The sequence below is a fragment of the Cyprinodon tularosa genome, unplaced genomic scaffold (assembly GCF_016077235.1).
Source record: "Cyprinodon tularosa strain WSP-4 unplaced genomic scaffold, ASM1607723v1 ctg498, whole genome shotgun sequence".
Classification (NCBI taxonomy): Eukaryota; Metazoa; Chordata; class Actinopteri; order Cyprinodontiformes; family Cyprinodontidae; genus Cyprinodon; species Cyprinodon tularosa.
In genome coordinates, this window is record NW_024039227.1 from 114,574 (window position 1) to 124,581 (window position 10,008).

Consider the following 10,008-nt stretch of genomic DNA (forward strand, 5'->3'; position numbering starts at 1 on the left):
AAATGAAAGTTGTTATGGCTCAAGACACACTTTATTAGGTATAAGGGCAAAAATTGGTCTCTGTGTTGTAAAGGTTAATGACCCCTGGTATATAGATGGGAGAAACTTACTCTAGAATGAACTCTAATCTGTTAGGGAATTCCTCTTGGAATCCAAAAAATCCTCCACATCGGATTTATTTCTATAAATATTTATAGGAACAAACAAAATAGCTTCCTTTGAAAAAAAAAAAAAAAGTAAGATTCATATTTATAAACTCATTTAGAAAAAAAAGATGAATGGCGGATTCATTTTTCTGTGAATAAAAAAACCCACCATCCATCCAACTAAACATATTACAGGATGCCACTTATTATGGCATCCTGTTATATGTCGAGTTTCCACATCATCCTGGAGAACACCTTCCGAAGCTCCGTTTGAGAAAGAATGGCCTTCCTACCCCGAGTAGTAAGAAGATACTGTGAGTACTTCTGCCTCTCTTCCCTGCTCAGACTTCAGTTTCAAAATAGGTGATACACGCCCAGAGGAACCCTACCTACTCTGGAAAAACAGTTTAATGAGCCTTTGTAAAGCAAGAGCAGCATATTAGAATAAACCTAGATTTCTTTTTAATACAGTTGGCAAACTCACACAGAGCCAGTGCTGTGGATGAACGCGTTCAATGAACAGTGTTCACTGACTACGTTCATATTTTTTGTGAACAGTGAACTGAACTGCTGAGCCCTGAGAATAATGAGCAACATACACAGCTTATGTTCACGTTCAGTTGATAAAGACCCTTTTCATTGTATAACGTCTGATTTAAAGGACATATTACGGCAAACAGCATGACAGACCAGCATGTCTACTGCTAGTACCATAGCTCTGTTGAACCGTCCATCCCACCGACTCTTAGCAGTAAAGATTTTATGGGAGTCTTTATAAATAGGATTGATCTTATTAAAAATAAGATCATTAGCACTCATCTAACTAGGAAGGTGAGGCAGGATCAGAGGTAACCATAGAATCTGAACTGGGTTTACACTGCTTTGATCCAGTTGAACCTTCAGAGTTATCAAACCTATTGTCTTCATCTTAGCCTTCAACTTGTATTTTAGATCCAGTTCCAACCAGGTTATTTAAGGAAGTACTCCCTTTGATCTCCTCCTCCATTTTAGGTGTGATTAACATATCCCTGTTACAGGAATATGTACCTCAGGCTTTTAAGGTAGCTGTATCTAAACTTTTACTTAAGAAGCCGTCTCTTGCCCAAGAGGAGATGGTCAACTATTGACCTATATTTAATCTTCGATTCTTATCTAAAATTCTTAAGAAAAAAGTTGCTAAACAAGTGTGTGATCACTACACCACTATAAACGTTTTATTCAATCTGGTTGTAGAGCTCTTCATTGCACTGAAACATCCAACATGGGAACTGGCTCTGAACTCCTTTGCTTGGATGTTTGTTTACTGGACGGGGCCACAAGTGGAGCTCGTTTACAGCTAATTTTGCATCTCTGATATTTTTTGCATGTCAGCTTTCATCTTCTTGACTCCCAGTCAGTCTCAGCAGATGGCCGCTCACACTGGGCCTGGTTCTGCTGGAGGTCTCTTCCTGTTAAAGGAGAATTCCGTTTTTTTACACTTTAAGCCCATTTTCTGTAGTGTCCAGGATGAAATCGAATGATCGACACCAAAAGTTTGACAATTGCTCCTGTCTCTGCTTTTTGGCTCATTTAGAATCCACCCCTGACTGCTTCATAATGGCTGCCATAGTGCATGTCCGATAATGTCCTTAAAACAACCTTAAACGTTCTTTTTTTTAAATATGCTACTCACCGTGTCGTCAGCGCTGTTCAATGACGTTCCAAAAAAAGTTTCGTGAAGAAAAAACGTTCCTGTAGTGTTTTATTTAGCATTTTGTAAATCCCATTGAGTTCTGTTGGAATAGTCAATATTCCCCTGCCACCAGAAACGGAAATGGGGCCTGTTTACACAGTTGTAGTCTTTTCGCTTCACTCTGTGTACTCCGACGTCGAGGTGCTAACGTCTCTGTTAAACACTTTAAAAAACTCTGAAAATGGAATACGAAAGGTGGATTCTTGATTCTCGACGTCGGAGTACACAGAGTGAAGCGAAAAGACTACAACTGTGTAAACAGGCCCCATTTCCGTTTCCGGTGGCAGGGGAATATTGACTATTCCAACAGAACTCAATGGGATTTATAAAATGCTAAATAAAACACTACAGGAACGTTTTTTCGTCACGAAACTTTTTTTGGAACGTCATTGAACAGCGCTGACGACACGGTGAGTAGCATATTTAAAAAAAAGAATGTTTAAGGTTGTTTTAAGGACATTATCGGACATGCACTATGGAAGCCATTCTAAAGTAGCCAGGGGTGGATTCTAAATGAGCCAAAAAGCAGAGACAGGAGCAATTGTCAAACTTTTGGTGTCGATCATTCGATTACATCCTGGACACTACAGAAAATGGGCTTAAAGTGTAAAAAACCGGAATTCTCCTTTAAAGGGGAGTTTTTCCAACATGCATGCTTAGTGTGAATGACCGTCAAGCCAATTAGTTGATGCAATCAGCTGGTTTTCCTTAGATAAAAAACTTTAAACCAATCTGACTGTATGACCTGGTTGAAAGTGCCTTGAGATGACATGGTTGTGAATTGCGTAAATACAAACATAGCTTTATAAAACCAAACCACTATCTAAAGCCTCTCAGCAAAGAACAGTGTTAAGTCTGGTCCTAAAACTAGATAGAAGGCCTGCTTCATGGTTTCACAGGAGAGGGGGCCTATATAGAAATAAACTAAAATGCTGTGTTGTGAATTGGCACCATCTGTAAATTTAGCTTGCACATGAGCGTATAAAAAGCCCACATCAATGAAATGGAGATAAAGCGATTCACCAAGGCAACAGCAGGACAGAATTACAGCTCAATTTATGGCCACTCCCCCAAGGCAAAAGTAAGGAGAAAGATTTGTGGGAGGAGTCCTTTGAAGGATGCATCCTTTTCCAACTGAGGTTCCTATGGCCTCGGGGGGCGGGCACAAATTGAGATATTAAAGGGTTCCTGTAAAATAGAGAAAGATCCAAATATTTAAGTCTGATATTTAAGATTTTATATTTATTATATATAATTCAATTAAAAAAAACTTTGTTGATGCCAAAGATAATTAAATGTAGTAGCAACTCATTGGCTTTATTTTTAAACATTTGTTGATGTTTAATTAAAGCTTTCGACAGCAAGGCTTCTCTTTAGCATTTTCTCTTGCGCCGGATCGTTGGTGTTCATTGTTATCCATAATTTTACTCATTTTATGCAGAATTCCTCTTTGTGAAATAAACTCCAGATGATCTGGAGGAGTTCCTAGAACAGAACCAATGTTTTTGTTTGTCATGATCTTGGTACTAATGACTGGTTTGATTGTTCATTACGTTCACCTGCCTAGCTCCTCCCAGTTTTTCATTACCATTCATGTGTGTCACCTGCTCCAGGCAATCAAAACATAGACAGGAATGCTAGAGAACTCTCACCAAAGGCTTGAATAATCTGACACTGATGACTGGTTTGAAGGCTGGTTAAACAGGGGCTGAAGCAGGAGGATCAGAAGGACGGTAATGAGAACTGGGCGGAGATAGGCAGGTGAATGAAATGAGTAGTCAGACCAGTCATCAGCGCCAAGATCATGACGTCTCAAGTTAAGTTTTTCTATTCCACCAACCCAACTGAATCTCCCATGATGCTAATAGTATTCAACTTGTTCCTGTTTTTTCTGAAATCATCTCCCTTGTTTTGTTCACGTAAGGAAACAGATGAATATTTCCACAACGTTTCACAAAATGGTTCACCAGCTTGGCCTCTATGCTTCTTGTCTATCACTGATGCACCCAGTGAATGCAGAGCTGTGCAGACTAAAGGGAAAGCTGAGAGTACCATCCTCTGTGGTCTCTTTTATTAGACAGCTGACCCTACAGTCTCACAAAATGGGGTCTATTTGTCAGGTAGTCTTTGATCCATGTGATTGTTGATGCCTCCACCTGAGTTTTCTGAAGTTTCTGACAAAGTAAATCAGGCTGAATTTTGTTAAATGTACTGGAGAATTGAAAGAACAAGACCCAACAGAGCTGTCTACCTTGTCTAAATGACAGTGGATTGGTTGAAGAAGGTGTGCTCTCCTGCGGAACCAACTACCAGTTTTAGTCCATGAGGCAGACACCCTGTCTACTTTTAAGGGTAGGCTTAAAACTTTCCTTTTTGATAAAGCTTATAGTTAGAGTGGTTCAGGCTATCCTGAACTATCTCTATAATTATGCTGCTATGGGCTTAGACTTCTAGAGGACATAGGGACCCCTTTTTCATCATTCTGCTTAATTTTATCTCTATTCTCCCACTCTGCATAATCTGGTTCACTCCCTCTGCTTTTTCTCATAGTAGCTTCATCTGGTCTGTTCCTGTTTGGCCGTGACTCCATCCTGGAGAGAAATATCAGCTGTGCTGCTGCCATCTACACCTTTGTTTATAGATGTTGGAGATCGGCCTGTTTTTCAGTGTAGTCCTGTTTCTCTGACTGTGACTGGCTGGATGTGCTCTCTTCATCCTCTGACATGGGAGCTGTCTCGGAGCTCGTCTGCCTGGCTGTGTGTTTCCTGGATGGGGCCGCCTTTTATAGCTGCCTTTTGTATCTCTGCTTCTGTCTCCTTGAACCCCAGTCGGCCTCAGCAGATGGCCGCTCACACTGAGCCTGGTTCTGATGGAGGTTTCTTCCTGTTAAAAGGGAGTTTTTCCTCTCCACTGTCACTGCAAGCATGCTTAGTGTGAGGGATTGCTGAAGAGACAATGAGTCGATGCAATCAACTGGTTTTCCTTAGATAGAAAACTTTGAATCAGTTTGACTGGATGATCTGGTGAACTGTAAAGTGCCTTGAGATGACATGTTGGGAATTGGTGCTATATAAATAAACTGAGTTGAATTGATGGCATTTTAAACTCCAACTCCACAGCGATAATCAAACTCAGGTGAACCAACATAAGTCTCTTTAGGACTTTTATCATGTGGGAAGATGGCTCAACAGGTCTATAGTCATCAAGGACTGCTGGCTGAGTTTTTTTTAGTACTGGAAGAAGGCAGGAGGTTTTCCACATGACTGGAACATCTCGTGGGTCAGGCTAGGGTTGAAGAGGTGCTCTGCATGGAGCTGTTAATGCCATCTGGACAAGGTAGTTTCTCTAGATGCTTTTTCACTTGACTTTCAGACAGAGAGATGAAAAGCAGAACTTTTTGTGTGTTCATTGCATATATTTCTTGGTGGAACAATAACAAGCTGTAATTAATGATGTGATTCCCCAAACTTTTAAATTGAAGAAGGCCATCTTCACACTGCCAATATTCTATATGGCACAGGTACTAGTAACATAAAAATACTCCCATGTGAAAATTAGGCAGTGTTTGCTAAAAAAAATATGAAATTAGGATATTTTTCTTAAAGAAAATTTAAAAAGGATAAATTCCTTTGGAAAAGATCAAACATCAAACTCTGAAATACTTGTGCCAAAAGGTGAATAATGAAGGGTTTTGTTTATTACAATTTATTCTTTTGCTTTTTGCAAAATAATAAATTTTGTATAATTTCTAAGTTTAATTTTTCTAAGCAATTTAATCTTTTGGGTACTGAAAAGGGAAGACAAAAAAAGAACAAATCTAAGGAGATGAACTTTGTGTCTGCCCCACAGAGGCAACAGCAGATAATGAGTTTGTTGCGCTGTGATTGGCTGACGGTTGTTATAAATACCAACTCACTGCAGAAGTTATGCAGAGCAGTAGCTTCTGGGGTATTGGACGGCTGCTCCTTTGATTGCACTGAGGAGGCATGGAAATGACCTGTGGACTTGGTTTCAAGTGAGTCTTTATAATTGCTTTTAAACTCAAGCATACAGACGGGGGTTTTCATTCTGGTATTTATTCTTTTTTATGTGTTTCCTTTAACAGGATCTTGCTGATTTGCTTAGTTCAAGCACACCTCCTATGTTTTTCCTGGGCAAAAAATGGTAAGAATCACAAATAAAGGCACCTGTTGACTTCATTCCTCAATATGCTTTACTAAATGTCTTTCTTTGTGTCTCTGTCCTGCAGCACCAACTCTCCAACGCATCAAAAGAACAACTAGAGGCGTCCTTCTCCCAGATGGTAGAACGAGCAGCGACATGAAGACTATACAGGGTCAAAGGGATCACTACTCCTTCAGGCCACCTTATCAGTCCGCAGAGCTGGCACCTTCCCTCAAGAAGCAAAGAAACCCAGCCACCTTGTTCAAACCAGTTGGTTCTGGCCCAAGTAGCTCTGTCAGGATGCAGACGTATGCTCAAGCCCCTGGCAGAAGGGTTACACCTAAAGATTCCAAGACCAAGAGGAACCCTTTTTTCAGCCCACAGGCTGCTTTAAATAGTAAAGATTTCAGATCGAGGAATCAGATGCAGCTCAGTCGCCAGACTCTCACCAAAACCAGCAGAGTAGAAGATTCTGCTCCAGGGTTTGCTCCGGTAATGATACATGAGATCCCAGAACTCTTAGGTGGGTCTCCAATCAGACGACTGAAATCCCCCACTGACCAGAAGGTTAATGCCCAGAAACCACAGAATGTCCAAACACCTCCTCAGAGGAAAAACCTTTACAAACCGAACCTTTCAAGCTTTCAGTCGGGATCTGATGGAACCAGGCAGAATCAGAACCAAGGGTCTGTCCAGAAACCCCAACAGGCCCAAACACCTCCTCAGAGGGTACCACTTTACAAACCCAACCTTTCAAGCTTTCAGTCGGGATCTGACAGAAACAGGCAGAATCAGAACCAAGGGTCTCTCCAGAAGCTCCAGCAGGTCCAAACACCTCCTCAGAGGAAAAACCTTTACAAACCCAATCTAACAAGCTTTCAGTCCGGATCTGATAGAACCAGGCAGAATCAGAACCAAGGGTCTCTCCAGAAGCTCCAGCAGGTCCAAACACCTCCTCAGAGGGTACCACTTTACAAACCCAAGCTTACAAGCTTTCAGTCGGGATCTGACAGAAACAGGGAGAAGCAGAACCAAGGGTCTCTCCAGAAGCTCCAGCAGGTCCAAACACCTCCTCAGAGGAAAAACCTTTACAAACCCAATCTAACAAGCTTTCAGTCGGGATCTGATAGAACCAGACAGAATCAGAACCAAGGGTCTGTCCAGAAGCCCCAACAGGTCCAAACACCTCCTCAGAGGGTACCGCTTTACAAACCCAAGCTTACAAGCTTTCAGTCGGGATCTGACAGAAACAGGGAAAAGGAGAACCAAGGGTCTGTCCAGAAACCCAAGCAGGGCCAACCTTTTCGGTTTGTACCAAACAACAATCAGGACCCCAGTATCCAGCATCCAGCATCCAAATGGACCAGAGTGAAGCTGCCGCATCAGAGACTCTAGCAACACTGTCTTTAATTTAAAAAGTAGCATGTTGAAATAAATTCATTTTCTAAAATTTCTTTGTCCTGATTGGTCCATGCCTCCTTTTTGCTTTACAATCCAGTCAAATTTAAGAACAATAACAAATTAAAGTTTTGGCAACAAATACTAAACCTGATGGATACACGAATTCAGGTTCTGTTTAACTGGTTCTCTTATAGCAGAGATATCTTATTCCTTTTTAATGGGTCATTTTGTATAGCCTTTAGCGCTGCTGCATCAACTATGAGACAAATAATCAGGTTATTAGTTAGTGTTTGGCTCAGGACTCAGATCACATGCTAAAAGCAATACAGGCTAAATTTAGCTATATTTATCAAGCTGCACTATAATAATAATTGATTAATTCTGTAAAAATAAGTTCAATTTAATAAGGCTCTAAAACTTGATCAGATTCATGAGTGTTTTCATAATGTCTGTTTTAAAGTGACTTAAACATCTTTGTTTAACACGTCACCATGTGAGAAGCTTATTTTGTATTCCATCAGTGCAGCATGAGATGAGAAACTTCTGTTGTACCACTTTAAGGACAAACTAGAAAATTAAAGTAGTCTTTTTGTCACCTAAGGTCCCACAAAGGAATAAATTCCTGGTAAAACAACGAAACAAATGACCATCCATACTATCAACCCATTAAGGCTTGCAGAGCTCGTGAGGCTTAGGAGGGTCTGCCGTCAGTGTTTGATAGAAAAGAGGAAAACTGTCACACTTTCAGACTAATGAACTGTAGAAAACTGTTCTCAGAAAATACGTATGGGAAAAAGCTAAGTGAAAAGCCAACATCTAAAGGAAATATTAAAGAATTTGTGTGCTGACAGAAAGCAATATGTTGACATAAAATTTTTAAAGATGATCCTATTTCCAGAAAAACTCAAATGCTCTTTTTTATTGTATTTTTAATGAGTGTAAGCAAAATATACAAAAAGACATGAAAACATGAATAAAAGAGAAATAAACACTTAAAGGTGTTTAAATAAACATCATATATCTGCATATACTACATTGATCAATGAAATGAACACATGGAAGGTTTGAGACAGAAAAGACCAGATTAAAGTAAATAAAGAAGTAAAAGATAAAACAATTTCAGCGATTCAACATAAAAGCTCACAGATACCCCTTTCCCACTGAACAAATAACCCATTTAAACCACTACTGAGCATTTTTCCTTTGGATAAACTTTACATGCACAAGTGCACTCTCACAAACAAGTGCTTGATTCCAGGTACTTAGAGATTCACTTCCATACAGAAAGCCCATATTCTTATCTTCAGCTACCACAGTATACATGTCAGATTAAATAATACTACTTAAACTTCAGGGATAGTACCAAGGTGCTACTTTATTGTATCTCTTATACTATACCCGTTGGTTGTGCTCTTCTTTTTACATATCTCTTAGCTGGTTCTGCTCTCTCTGCTTTTTCTCATAGTAGCTTTATCTGGCCTGTCCCTGTTTGGCTGTGACTCCATCCTGGAGAGAAATATCAGCTGTGCTGCTGCCATCAACACCCTTGTTTATTGATGTTGGAGATCAGCCTGTTTTTCAGTGTAGTCCTGTTTCTCTGACTGTGACTGGCAGGAAGTGCTCTCTTCATCCTCTGACATAGGAGCTGGCTCGGAGCTCGTCTGTCTGGTTGACAGTTGCCTTTTGTATCTATGCTTCTTTTTCTATGTCTGCTTCTGTCTCCTTGAACCCCAGTCGGCCTCTGCGTTCTGCTGGAGCTTTCTTCCTGTTAAAGGGGAGATTTTCCTCTCCACTGTCGCTATAAGCATGCTTAGGGTGAGGGATTGCTGAAGAGTCAATGAGATCAACTGGTATTCCTTAGATGAAAACTTTGAATCAATTAGACTGGATGATCTGGTGAACTGTAAAGTGCATTGAGATGACGTGCTGTGAATTGACGCCATAGTAATAAACTGAATAGATGCAGTAGAAAGAAGACGTTTTATCATTGTCTCCCTTTTATCTCCTCTTTCTTTATCTTTTATCCTTTTTCCTGTTTTTCCTTTCCTGTTATTCCTACATTGCAGTGTCCATATAATCTGATACTCCCTGCATGAATTTTGATAAAGCTATTTATAAGCATAAAGCAAGCGGAACACTATGGCGAAACATTTGCATTTGGGACAATTGCAAAAAACCCGATTTTATTACAAACTGTAATTCTGCACTCCACCAGTAGGTGGTGACATTTTCAAATGAGGCTTCATGAACTGTGCGGATCATTGAAGCAATTAGCCCAAACGGTTCAATGCCTCATGAGGCTTCAGCTCACCATCACTAGAGCCCAGAAAACAGAGCCTCTGCCTCATGGATGAAACTGTATCCAAAAGTAAATTTTCCTGCAACTCTGAATTTCCCCTGAAATGTTGGAACAACTTTTCTTTTACCTGATTAAACATTAAAATAAAAATTTCAGCAGAGCCTCTCCTGTTTCAGCCACTGATATCTCCTTAAACTACGCAGCCACACGAGTTTCCTCTGTTATGGAGTTCCTGTTCCCCTCCTTATAAGGAGTGGCTACAGGCT

At 40.3% G+C, this 10,008-nt stretch overlaps 1 protein-coding gene across 1 annotated transcript; it reads left to right on the forward strand.

Moving 5' to 3' along the window:
* The first annotated feature begins 5,814 nt into the window (after positions 1 to 5,814).
* Positions 5,815 to 7,437, forward strand: LOC119794919 (putative uncharacterized protein DDB_G0288537). Its single transcript, XM_038302682.1, has 3 exons — positions 5,815 to 5,893; positions 5,984 to 6,042; positions 6,128 to 7,437. Exons 1-3 carry the CDS (start codon positions 5,865 to 5,867, stop codon positions 7,435 to 7,437), a joined length of 1,398 nt encoding a protein of 465 aa, XP_038158610.1. The 5' UTR covers positions 5,815 to 5,864.
* Positions 7,438 to 10,008: the final 2,571 nt, after the last annotated feature.

Coding starts and splice junctions, on each gene's coding strand:
- LOC119794919 (XM_038302682.1), top strand. CDS start 5,865: ATGGAAATGACCTGTGGACTTGGTTTCAA. Junction 5,894..5,983: donor ACCTGTGGACTTGGTTTCAA/GTGAGTCTTTAT, acceptor TTCCTTTAACAG/GATCTTGCTGATTTGCTTAG. Junction 6,043..6,127: donor TTTTTCCTGGGCAAAAAATG/GTAAGAATCACA, acceptor TCTGTCCTGCAG/CACCAACTCTCCAACGCATC.